The 13,544-nt window shown below is 51.4% G+C and overlaps 1 protein-coding gene across 1 annotated transcript; it reads right to left on the bottom strand.

Moving 5' to 3' along the window:
• PAQR8 (progestin and adipoQ receptor family member 8) lies at window positions 1–13,077 on the bottom strand. The gene is made up of 2 exons (XM_057382189.1): window positions 12,985–13,077; window positions 1–3,409 (listed from the first exon to the last, which is right to left on the bottom strand). Exon 2 carries the CDS (start codon window positions 3,363–3,365, stop codon window positions 2,307–2,309), a length of 1,059 nt encoding a protein of 352 aa, XP_057238172.1. The 5' UTR covers window positions 3,366–3,409; window positions 12,985–13,077; the 3' UTR covers window positions 1–2,306.
• Window positions 13,078–13,544: the final 467 nt, after the last annotated feature.

Raw genomic sequence — 13,544 nt, forward strand, 5'->3', positions numbered from 1 at the left:
CCCAGAAATGAGCTCCAGACCAGCCTGATTTACCCCCGCATACAGGAACCCACTGATGCAGTCCAGCCAGTTCCACACCCAGTGCCTTATTCTGCCTTACTGACCCCAAAACCAGAGCAAATCAGGCTGTAAGAAAAAGCTGCTCCAACTGGAAATCTTTCCTCAAACTGGGAGGAGTCCCACAAGCAAAATCAGAGGCCATGAAGGGAGCAGTGCATCAGTGCAGCTGAGTAAGTTGAGCAGCCAGCTGCCATGGAAGGAGGAATTGTTGCTGGCCTCCACTCCAGCCCATCCCTGCTGGCAGCTGCATTGTCCAAGTGAGCTGGCTCAGAGGAAAAACCACCCGAAAATTACTGACATTTTTTCAGTAGGATTGGTTTCCCAATGGTTCCTCTCCCAGCACCAGCTTGCTCCATGGTGAGGTGAGCTTCTGTGGAACCTCACCATGGTGAGGAAGGGGTAGGATGAGGTGGAAGTGGGACCATCCCTGCTTGGCATCTCCCMTGAGGCAGATTTTCTGCTAGGTCAGCATGGCTGTACCATCAAAMACAYCCTAARAAAGGAAGTAATTAATTTCTAAGCTGGACTGGATGTAAACCAGGAGGCTTGGACTGATGAGAAAGGTTGGACTTGATGACCTCCTGAAGGCTTTCCTATGATTTCTTCTCTATACTCCAAACTTACTTTCCTCTCTCTCCCTTTGTATTTAATTTTTATAGGGCCATAAGTTCCAAATTCACCCTCACACAGGACCAGCAAAATACCTATTTATAGGTCTGTTTTCAACCACCTGTTAACAGATCTGTTGTCTGGCCCACCTTTCTCTTCCAGCAGGACAGCACTGTTTCCTTCAGGTTAATCTTAACCCAACTAGGAAGCTCTRCAGATATAAAATCTAAAGGCAAAGCCTTTCTGAATAATAAATCCTGTGCACACACATGGAACACGAAMACACACACCTCAAGAGCTAAAACACAAATCAAGTGCAGAAATCAGTGCTTGTCCTTGCCATCCATATCCCCAACCCTACASCTGCCTGCTCAAAACCAACAAACACAATTCATTTGCCTGCCCWTGGGTTCAGTGAGACAAACCCTTGGCTGGGATAGATCCCACGGATTCCTTGGTTTCAGCAAGGATTTAAACCTCCTCAGTGGCTCCATATCCAATATTCCCCCCAGACAAGCACAGAAGAGACTTCTCTAGTGAGGAACACAGTAACCCAGACTTTGTTACTTTGCACAGGAGTGACCCACGGATATTAAAGTGACCTTGACCACTACCTTTGCTATCCACACAGGAATCACCAAGTCCCAAGGACAAACCCATCCCAAGGTTATGCAGGACCCTTATGTTGTCACCCTGCTTCCACCTTTTTCTTCCACCTTCATCTAATACTCATAAAAACATGCCAGAGACACAACCCCACTGGTGAAAGAAAAGAAACTCTGCCTCKTCAAAGTCAGCTTTCCCATAAGGCTCACCAAGGACACAAAGCACCATTAAGAGGGGAATAAAGACTCCTCCACCTTCATAACCTTTTGGCCATGACCACAGTAGTACTGTTGGAGGATCAGCCTTTCCTGAATCAGACAGATCACATCCAAGTTATTCCACACTTCATGGACATTGCTAGAGGTCGGTCAGACTCCCTAGACAGATGATACAGACCTAGTTGGTCCCAGAGGACCCCAGGCCAAGCCTAAATCTCCAAAGATGTTTTCCCAAAGCCACCTAAGCAACCTGGCATTGACACACATGACAAGGGGACCATAGAGATAACCTGGCTGGAATAGGAAAAGGATTCTACCAGCCACTGTCCCACACATGACCTTACCCTGAACCCTAGAAACAAAGACTTCCTGAAACCTTCCGACAGCCTTTGATAAGAACAGATATGGCAAAACCCAGAGAGGTCATCACATCCAGCTGTGGTCCTCATGGCGTTTGTGAGCCCTGGCAGACYCTTCGACAGTCCCACAGCCTCCAGGCCACCCTCCCTGACCTTCAACAAGGTCTCACATACAGCTCTACCAAAAGGAACAAGGAACCTCTGCCTATTCCAGCATCCTTGGTTCAGTGACTTGCTCTGGCTTAAAATATTTCCTGCCCCCCCCCCCCAGATGGCAAAAGGCAATCCCTGCTGTGAAAATGCATCCAGCATGAAATGTCCAGCCCTCCATCTGAATCCAGGGTCCTGGTTAGTCACGGCATGTTAGGCAAGTAAGACAGTCATGTCTCTAGTATGTTATGCCCCCTTTTCTTGATTTTCTCTGGTGATGTCATGCCTGTCACGTCCGTGACTTTCAGGAGTCCTTTTTAGCCAGGCTGGCCTTGATCCTGCKTCTCAAGATGTAAGCTGTGATGGCACTACAGGCCACCAAGCCAAAAAAAGAGATGCAGGAGAGATAAACGGTGAAAGGCCCGTGTCTCTTCAAGAAAATCTCCTGCCTGTTCTTGTAATCCAAAAGAATGGCCTCCAGCTGTGACAGGGTGCAGACGGCCAGGAAGGCATGGAAGATCTGGTGGGCGTGGCCAACGATATCGCAGGAGCCAGGGAAATATTTCTCWGGGACAGGGCAGGAAAAGAAATAAGCACTGATAAGGAAAAACAGTATCTGGTATGTGTGGTACCAAGCAGCATCTTCCTCACAGCCCCCCAGGTGACACACGACCACCCGGTGAGCCACGGGGCTGATATCCAGGATGAAAGCCAGCCCTGCTGGGATCACCTGGCACATCTTCCGCATGATGGGGTAAGGCCGTCGGTAGCGGTATTTGGCGTAGCAGCAGCCGGCACAGGACAACCAGCCACAGAAAGCTGCTGCTGGCAGGAAGAAGAGCCAGAACTTGTCGTACCAGGCTTGGTCAGAGCTGTAGTAGAAGTGAGCCAGGGCACTGCCATACTGGTAGATGCTGACTCCAACATAGTCCACGAAGTAGAAGGTGTAATGGTACAGCTCCGACTTGGACTGCAGCAGGTGGGCCAAGAGGCTGCAGGTCAGGTAAGTGACAGAGGAGAGGACAAAGATGAGCAAAGGCAAGGACCACGCGTCCACGGGCAACTGCTCAGCCTCCACAAACGTCTTGAACCTCAGCAGCACGGCCAGCGCCGCCAGGAGATGAGTCCACACGTTGACCACCTCGTTATGCTTCTGGAAGAGGCTGAGGAAGTAGTAACGCCACTCCTGGCCGGTGGGGCGGTACCCGCTGTGGATGTAGGGCTCCCGGAAGAGCTGTGGCACCTCGCACTCCTTCACCGTGCAGGGCATTTTGGGGAAGCCGTCCTCCAGCAGCCGGGGCAGCCGGCTGAGGTGCTGCCCGCTGAGGGACAGCGTGCTGAGCCGCTCCAGGATGGCTGTCATCCTGCTGCCTTCAGCCCCGCAACAGGGAATGTTGTCTTTGTGCCCTGTGAAGATGGGAGAAAGGGGAATTGTTAATGGTGGTGMATCAGGGAGAAGAGCCTGCAGCCATTCCCAGTGGAATTAACCATGGCACCATCGAGATGCTGGCCCTTAGAGCACCTTCCAATGCCTAAAGGGGCTCAAAAGGAGCTGGAGAGGGACTTTGGACAAGGACCTGGAGTGACAGGATAAGGGAGAATGGCTTCTCATTGCCAGAGGGCAGGGTTGGATGGGATATTGGGAAGAAATCCTTCCCTGTGAGTGGGGGGARGCCCYRGCACAGGTTGCCCAGAGAATCTGTGGCTGCCCCATTACTGGGAGTGTCCAAGGCCAGACTGGATGGGGCTTGGAGCAACCTGGGATAGTGGAAGGTKTSCCTGTTCRTGGCAGGRGCTTGGRACTAGATGGTCTTTCAGGTCGCTYCCAACCCAAACCATTCCATGATTCTATGARTATTAGGGGAATTGAGTGGTACCAGATWTCCTGGGAAGTTGGAAGAGGGTCTRAGGGAGTGCCAGATTCCCAGGGRTATCTGTTCCCTGACCTAAATTCAGCACAGAGAAGGATGCAGAGCCCTGACCCTGCAGCTCAGCTGGCACCTGATGGACACAGCAATGTCACAAGCCTGCCCTTCCTCCCCACTTCCTCAGGTGCTCAGCTCAGAGCATGTTCAGGAGCCAGGAGCTGCCAACAAGGGGGTGCAGGAATTAGTCAGATGGCAAGAARGCATCTGATGATTATGAAGGTGATTTTTCATCCATTACTCCAGAACAAAATGCTCAGGGACAAAACTGGGATGTAATTACTCATCTAAGGGATAATCTGCCTGTCCGCACATTGATTTAGAGGGTCCCAACCAAATCATGGCTGCAAAGAAACTCAAACTTCCCTGTCACACAACTTGCCCATGGGTTACCCACCTGGGGCTGCTGTAGTGAGTATGGCAGAGGGAGAAAGGAAGAAATCCACAGTCTCAAATCTGCAGCCCTCATCCCTCCATGTGTGTAAGAAGCATCAGGACTGAGAGGGAATGAAGAAATGAGAGGCTTTGCATCTGAGATGGCTGCAGCTTGGGTACAGCATCAGAGTTTTGGGAACATCCACAGAGCCATGCTGAGGGACTGCCAGAGATGTGCCTGGAAGCTCAGAGCAGCCAAACCCAGTTCTGGGCACTCCTCTGCCTGCTCTGCTCTGCTCCTTGGTAACCTCCAGACTGGCTAAGCTCTGGCTGGCAAGATTCAGATTCAGGGCACAGCAGGATCCCAATGTCAGGAGAACAACCCCTGGCATCAAATTAATTCCCAGTACCCCCTGTTTCCCAATAACCTAGATATTTCTCTTCCCTGCTGATGGTTGTGTCATACTAAATAGAGGAGAATTCATCACAAATGCCCATGTTAAACTGAAATTGGTGCTGATAGGATGCCATCAGACTGTGCAGGGCTGTGGTTACKCCTGTGAAACCAACACACACAGGTTTGCAGGAGTAGGATTGGACTCCTAAGCTTGTATGCACCCAACTGGAGCTGCAGGGGATGGAGATGTAAAAGAAAAAAGTAAATGCAAGTAAGTATTTTGCCTGAGTGTGAAAAATGGTGAATTTTATTCCTGTTACATGATATCCCAGCTGTGTCCAGAGGTGAGACAGCAACAGTTTGAGTGGGCACCTGGTCTAGAGAAGGTGTCCCTGCCCATAGCAGGGAGYTRGAACTAGAGGAGATTTAAGATCCCTTCCAACCCAAAYCATTCTGTGATTCTGTGATGGGAGACTCCTGCTAGGCCATGATACAGAGGACAGGACAGTGTCAAACACCATGAGAGAGTTTCTGAAAGCAGAGAGGTGGGACCTGGCAGTCCCAGGGTGAGAAAGCACAAAGAGCGACCTCAGAGCAGACTCTCAATCAGGTGCAACGTCCCACTTCCTGCAGAAACCCAAAGCATCTGATAAGAGAGAAAATATTTTCATGTTGCTTCCGTATTCTAGCAGAGAYGAGCTGTCATAATTAAGTTTCATTTTCCAGAAAACTCTTTCTGCCCTAGATGGCCTAGGCTTTCTCCCTTAGCATCTCTCAAGGCAGGAGGTTTTTTCCCTGTTTGCCACAGGGGAATTTGTCTGCTGTGTTTGATGGAGCTGCCTTAGCCACAGAAGGCAAAATGGTCCCTGAAGATGCTGTTTCAGTTTCACAGATGTGTAATGCTGAAGAAAGCACCCTGACAGGGGGGGGCTAATGTTGTGCACACTCACAAGGRTTTTGCTCCTCTCCTAAAGAAGAGGGTCCTGATCTGTGATGGGACACGCAGTTCACTCAGCAGCTTTTGTATCCCTGTGGACCTACATGCCAAAATTTAGGGYGAAAAGGCAAATTTTGACTTTGGGGCACTCTCTGAGGGCATGGTGTGAACAAAAGGCAATTCTCCCTCTCCCCTGTTCCAATGTGCAGCCAGTCTATTCTGGCTTCTTATAGCTAATGGAGTTTATTCGTAAATCATGGAATTGTGCAGTGGTTTGGATGGAAGGGGCTGTTCAAGATCATCTCGTTCCACTCCCAGTCATGGGCAGGGACATCTTCCACTCTCCCAGGGTGCTCCAAGCCCTGTCCAACCTGGCCTTGGACACTTCCAGGGATCCAGGGGCTTCACAGGTGCCACAGCTGCTCTGGGCACCCTGTGCCAGGGCCTCACCACCCTCATAGGGAAGATTTTCTTCCTGCCTACGGCAGAGGGATTGGAACAAAATGATATTTAAGGTCCCTTCCAACACAAACCATTCTGGGATTCTATGATTCAATGATCATGGTGGCAAGACAAGAAGAAAGGACGTATTGAAGTTCTTTACATCTCAGAGAACATGGACTAATGCCAGACTGGACCTGTGGACATTAGGAACTGAAAACCATCTCTGATACAGCACTGACCTGCAAAGAGCAGGCTGGAAGAACTCATCTCCTGCAGAGAAACCTGCCCATAAAGAGCAAAGGGAATCCAGGGGGAAGTGGCAATAAAGCCCAGGAATAGGGATGCTTGGGAATGCAGTTCATGGCCTGCCTGCTTTGCATGCTGACAAGGGTGTGAGAGAAACAGGCAGCTTCTGTCCCAGGCACAGCCTGGCTCTGGCTGGCACCGCTCGTGCTCCTGCCAGGATTTTGCCATAGTCTCTCATCCCCAGAGTTCAGTGAGCATTGCCTCGGAGAGCCTGGGCATTGCTCATCCCCCTGACAGCACAGATTATTCCAGGCTGGCTTTCAGAGCTGGAAAATGCCAGTTTTAAACAGGCTGTGAGGGGCAGAGATTTTCAAAATAATAGTCCAAAATCACAAGAAACACATCTGATACTGGGCTGAACAGCACAAAATCAGGACCTGGTAGCCTGCTTATTTCAAACCTTGTGATATGAACGAGTGAGAACAAGTTGGCAGTTTCCAGCGATCATGTGATGGGACAAAGTGACGAGCAATTAACGTTAGAAAAGAGAAAAAAAAAAAAAAAAAAAAAAACCCAACAAAAAAACACCAACCCAGAAACCCAAGGTCAGCACTGGCTGTTTCACTTTCACAGAGCCCCTATTCTTTTCCCTTCACGGGGGCGTAGGAGCAGCTGAAAGCCACATTCATTGGCGGGGTGTCTCGTTGAGATTCCGTCCTCACCCCCCATCTCCGGGGGATTCAGTTATTTTGGCTGCTCCCAATTAACAGCAACCAAGTATCGTTTGTTCAGGGAGGGAGCTGCAAGGCGAGAAGGAGGGAGTGGATGATRGCCAGGCTGGATCATTACAACCACAATAAAAACTCCCGGCACAGGAGGAGAACGATCCCGTTCCAATTTTTCTCTCCCTTTTGAAGAGGGTAATTGGAAACCCGAGCTTTTTCCCAGCTCTTTTGCTTTTTGGTCACAGTCTGATGGAAGGGTTTGAATGAGAAAATTTCCTACAGAGTACGGTTGATTTTCCCACCAGTCTGGCCCCCGAGTTCACTGTCTGGKATTGAGGCTGGACCAGTGTGATGGATTCACTTGCAGACTGGTATTCAGGCATCAGAGGTTTACACAGGCTTCCAAAAAGGCAGTAATTCCTGGTAAACAAAGCAGGGAGGACCAGGAGTACTCAGCTTTGGGGAAGTCTTTAATAAATGCATTGCATTTAAAACAGAAAAAAGGAGAAGTGGTTGTGGACAGCATGAAAATAACAGCAGTGGCCACCAGACTGCTTTGGAGAGCTGCAGGTGATTAATTCCTGAATTCCTCTCTTCTGGCAGTTGAGCAAAAGTCCCTGSGGGGACTCCAAGTCATTTTGAAGCTTGGGGTTTTATTGTGACCCCTTCCCACACATGGTTAACTTTGGTGTCACAGCTCCTACAGCACTAGGATAGCAGGGAGCAGTTGGGCTCTGGGAGAGGCTGCACCAGGGCTGCACCCAGCTCAGATGCACTGAATAAACCCCATCCCAAATCCTGTTGCCTGAAGGCTGGTCCTCYCTAAGCACAAACATCCCCTCCTGTAACTAAACCTTTGTGATGGGCTGGAGGAAAGACCATCCTGGGAGCACAGTGCCAGCTCCTCCATCCCATTCTGCCTGGTGTTTTGGAAATGCCTCACCAGAGATGAGAAACTGAGAGACCATGGACTGGCTCAAGCAGCAGCTCCTGTGCAGTCTTGGTGTTCCCTGCTTCTTTCTSCTAACACAGATTTAGGTGCCAGCATTCCTCCAGGAACACACGGAGCTCAGATCTGTTCTGCAGGGAGTTACTGGGATTTACAACTGGCACAGGTTGCTCAGACAATCKGAGGCTGTTGCATTCCTGGAAGAGTTCAAGGCTAGGCTGGACAGAGCTTGAAGCAATCTGGGATAGTGGAAGATGTCCCTGCCCTTAGAAGTGAGGGTGGAACTGGATAAGGTTTAATGTCCCTCCCAACCCAAACCACTCTGGGATTCCATGATTTGACTGTTTGTGGCAGAGCAGGCAGCAAGGTATGAAGGACTGATCTACACTCCAGCAGCAAAGTGGAAATTGCCACAACCAGAGAAGGGCCAGGTGCTTGGGGCTTCTGTAAACTGGACTTACACCTCCCCATCTATGAAATTGGGATATAAAAAAATCCTCATCTGCCTGATGGAAATGAGATACTGTGCTCCTAATGCACTGGGCAGTGCTGGGACTACTTAACAATGCATCACACAGATTTTATTTCCCTCAGGGCACTTGTGTACCCTGTTACATCTACATCAGCCCAATTCCCATCATTCCTCCAACMGGAATGCACAACTTGGGATGCTCTGGAAGGTAAAAAGTGATGCCACGTGATTTACTGAAGGGCATGACTTGAAATAACGTGACCTGTTAAGAAAAAAGGTCAAAGTAACCTAGTGGAAAATTTCAAATAAAAGAAGACTGCTCAAATTCTCCCTTTCTCTATACACAAACACAAACACAGAGCATGCAGCGCAAGCAGGGTTTGTCCAAGCATGTATCCCTCAGGAAACGAACGTCCCGTGATGCTGGGAGACGGGCCACGAAAGCCAGCAGGAGGTGGCAGGWTCCCCCACGGAAGCCATGGCAGTGTCAACTCCCCTGCAATTCCTGGCCTGGAAGCGAGCTGGGCCAGCAGCCAGCTCAGCCGTGCTGAGCAGCAAGTGCCTCTTGACATGGGCTCAGCGTTGCCTGAGCTTTGGGATGGGGCCAGGGGATGAGAGCAGTGGAGCCAGAGCAGGGAACGCTGTGCTCGGAAGGCACAGAGCAAAACAAAGCTGCTGGCAAACACCACATCCCTGCAGCAAAGCATCCCCCCAGGCCCTGTGGTGTTTAGGGGTGCAAAGCAGSGGGATGGAACCCCAAAGTCAGGAAAAAAAAGGCTGGATGAGGCTGGGGAGTTTATTGTGAGAGTCCAAGCATCACGTGCAGGGGGKTTGATTTTCACAACATCAGGTTCTCAGAGATCAGCTGGGCTGGCATGGCCGTTCCTGTGCTGCTGCACTGGTACAACTCCTGTTCTGTGCTATCTCCCAAACMATGCCAGGGAATGGCACATTTCTGCTTTGTTGTGACAGCACAGCTGCACTTTCCTCATGCCTAAACAGGGTTAAAGCTTGSTGATGCTGCTGCTAACACAGCAAATAATTCCTGAAAAAAGTAAGAAACCCACCTGTAGCACCAGTTAATATTCACTGATTCTACTCACAGGCCCTGGCTGGGAATTCCCTCCTCTGRCAAATCCACTCCCCCTGTATCAAAAATTGGTCAAGGGCGAGGTAATATTCTGCAGCTTTTCTTCCTAATCTCACTAATCCTTTGCTGTTTGTGCTTTCCTGATCCGGTCACCACTTTCTTTTCCCACACACAACCAACACAGCATCCAATGCTTTGGGGCTGGATTTCAGTGACTGTGAAATCCCTGGATGAGCACACCAGGAATCAGACCAGGCCAGGACACAGTCCCAAATGATGACCATCAGATTGCTGAAATGTGAGCACACTCCTGAGCATGATTTCTGTCTTGCCACCCACACCAGTCCCTGCCTGCTGTATTCAGCCAGGCAGAATCACTGATGGATTGGGACTGACCATTTCCAGAAACTGGAATTGTGCCAGTGAAGTGCCTGAGGGGTTTTCCCCCTCCACTGACCAAAAATGGAGCTTGGATTTGTTGCAGCTGCATCCTGCTTTCACCTCCTAAATATCCTTCAGCACAAATCTTCAGTGCAGATCAGCTGGAACTGGGAATTCCTGCTAGCCCAGGGAGACCTCGACAAGCCAGCAAATCCCTCCCTGCTCAGATCCATCAGCTGATGGGACAACCCTGGAACCATCTGCTTGTGGGSAGAACAACCAAACCAAGGTGCCTGTGTGTTGTTTGGGGGTTCAAATCATCCCCAAAAGAGTCTCTGGGCTGAGGCTGCTCAGCTTTGCTGTCATCCACAAAAGCCTCTTGCACAAAACCTTTTTTTTTTTCTTTAAGGTTGTGGATTTTAGAGCTTCGGTCACTCGAAAAAAATGTATATAAATCATGCAGAACCCTGTGGCTGCTGCGGGCAGAGAGGAGGCTGCCAGGGAGAGACTGCAGCCCTGTGCCAACTCCCCAGAGCTGCAAACTCTCCTCTCCCCTGCACTGAAAGTCTTTGTCCCCATCCGGGACTTTGTCCYATTTAGCCCAGTGGCCTTTCCCAGCGAGGTTCTAGGTTTGCAGTGATTGAAGTGATGCCCTTCCTGGGGGCTAGAGAGCCCCAAGAAAGAGCCAGATGGCAGATTTCACCCCCCATTTCCCCCAAAATGGGATGTAGGCTGTGCTGGATCCACATGCTTACAACCCTACTCAATCCCAAAGATTTGGTGGGGCCTGGGAGGTGGGCAGGAGCTGGGATCAAGCTTCACTTTACTACCTGGAAGTGTCCAAGGCCAGGTTGGACGAGGGTTGGGGCAACTTGATCTAATGGAAAGGGGGTTGGAGTTGGATGATCTTTAATGTCCCTTCCAACCCAAACCATTCCATGACTCTGTGAAGGATGGAGCTTATAACGGTTTGGCCACATCTGTACAGCTGCAGCCCAAACATGCAACCTCCAGCAGCCTYCCTGGGTATTTATACTGCTGGAATTTATTAATGATTAATTATTTATGCAATTAAAGGACCACCGGTCTGACCCCAGGAACAAAGGTCACCCCGTAGACTGGCRGATAAAAAATTAAGCTGGTGTCTAACTCAAGATGAGCAAGTAGCCGCAAGCTCACGCACGTGACCCGGTGGTGGCACCTCCCTTGTCCCCAGCCCCRCTGGCACGGTCATCCCTCCCTGCATCCACAGGGACACAGCCCTCTGCTCAGCACAGGCTGCGGCTGCAGCTTCAGCATAAACAAATAAAAGCAATTAATGCCCGGGAAACAGAAAATCCTGCAGGGTGCAGGGCTGTTAACCCACACCTTCCCCGGCTGTGTGGGAGGAAATGTGTGACTGTGTGGTTTGGCCTGACGGGCCCCAAGTGGGTTTCTAGGAACTGTTTGCAGCACATATCRCCACGGCACCCCAAGAAGGAGCACRGTCTGMTGCTAGAATTCAGAATTCRTGGCTGCCTGTCCCCTCCCTGCCCTGGCAGACGGCAAAAAACAGTCTTCAGACCCGCTGGATTCATCCTTTTTCATGATTTTTTCATGACCTTTTTATTTTTTAACCACTGCTGCCAGGGCAGCATCACACTCCTCCTTATCCTAATCCCCTGAAAGCAATCATGGAATCCTAAAATGTTTTGGGTTGGAAAGARCCTTAAAGACTGTCTCATTCCAACCCCCCTGCCATGGGCAGGGACACYTCACATTAGAATAGATTGCTCCAAGCCCCATCCCACCCAAAAATCCCCCAGCTAGAAAGACCTAAATCACTTCCCATCTCCAAAGCCAGGATCTCACAGCAACCTACAACAAATGCAGCTCTCCATCCCAGTAAAAACCCCTTGTGCTCCAGCCAAAGCAGCTTCGGGATGAACCACTGGAGCTGCACGCGTATTTAATGAGCAGGGAATCTGCATAGCCAGTGCAGGATCTGTGGCACTTCCCATCTTGGCACAGCCCCTGGGGATGCTCCACACTCAACCCTACTCAGGTCAGAGAGGATTTAGTTTGACACCAAACAAACAACTGTTAAATGTTTACCTGAACTTATATATCTATATATTTGTGTTGAAGAAAACCAGAACGCTTTAAGACTTTCTACAATATTCCCCCCACTTAAAAAAAATAAAAAAAGTGGGATGCTTGGTGTGTTTTCAGCCAGGAAATAACCCAGATGGGATACAGGGGGAACATGACCCCGAAGTACCCTGGAGAAGATCAGCAGGGAACAACTCTCCAGTGACCCTTTGGAGACTCGCCCCAGCTCGTGTATGCGCAAGGGGCAGGCGGCAGCTCCAAGGCAAACACCGGGAGCTGGTTCTTCCCCCAGCTCACGGCTGAACTATGCATCTCCTTCCCGTGGCCTCCAGAACTCCCCGGGTGTCAAAGTCATTCAAGGAAAATCCGCCCACAGCCATTTCAAACAAACACGGAGGAAAACCACTGCCCACCTCTCTCCTTCGGGAAGCCCTTGAGATACCGGTAGCGGGGGAATTTAAAACAAATCCGCGTCTCTCTGTGCATTCCTCCCCTCCTGACACTCTTCCCCAGCACCCACCTGGCCGCTGCTCCAATCCTGGCTTGATGGACCACAACTGCGCGTGGCKCAGAGGGAAAGATCCCGCATCGTCCAGGGATTTCTGCAAGCACCAGGCACCGCACACCGGCCACCCCCGGCACCCAGCCCTGCCTCCCGCAGCCCCCGCGGGGAAGGATGCTCCCGGCGCGGCGGGGATGCAGGAGCGGCGGTACCCGCGCGGGGCCGCCGGAGCGCACCGGGAACTCGCTGGGGACCCTCGGCGGGGTGTCCCGGGGGGAGGGAGAGGAGGGGACGGCGGGGAGGGAACCGCCCGCACTCACCCATCGCACTCACCGCTCTCAGTGTCCGCACTCACCGCCCGCACTCAGTGCCTGCTCTCCATCTCCCGCACTCAGTGCCTGCTCTCCATCTCCCGCACTCAGTGCTGGCTCTCCCCTCCCGCACTCACCGCTCTCAGTGTCCGCTCTCAGTGTCCCCTCTCAGTGTCCCCTCTCAGTGTCCCCTCTCCGCTCTCTCCTCCCTCTCCCGCTGCCGCTGCCGAGTCCCGGCGCCGCCGCCTCCGGGAGCCCCCGCGGCTCTCCCGCGCATGCGCGGCCCGCCCCGCCCCGGGCTGGCCCCGCGGACCGAGCCCAACCCAACCCAACCCCGGCCGGACCCAACAGAGCCCAAATCCCGTCACCCCAGCGCTGGGTGCGGAGGGGAACTCAGTGACACGGCGGGAGAAGGCTGTAAAGTCACACAATTACAGAATGGTTTAGGTTGGGAGAGATCTCCAAGGTCATCGAGTCCAACGGGTGACCGATCCTTTTCACCAGACCACAGCACTGAGTGTCGCGTTCTGTCGATCCTTGGACACCTCCAGGGATGAGGACTCCCAACACCTTCCTGAGCAGCCCATTCCAATGCCTGCCCACTCTTTCCATGAAGAAATTCTTCCTGAAATCCAACTGGAACCTCACCTGGTGCAGCTTGAGGTTCTTGTGCTGTCCCTGTTCCCTAGGAGCAGAG

This window comes from Malurus melanocephalus, unplaced genomic scaffold (assembly GCF_030028575.1).
Source record: "Malurus melanocephalus ecotype Western Australia unplaced genomic scaffold, MMel_1.1 scaffold_553, whole genome shotgun sequence".
NCBI classification, from domain to species: Eukaryota; Metazoa; Chordata; class Aves; order Passeriformes; family Maluridae; genus Malurus; species Malurus melanocephalus.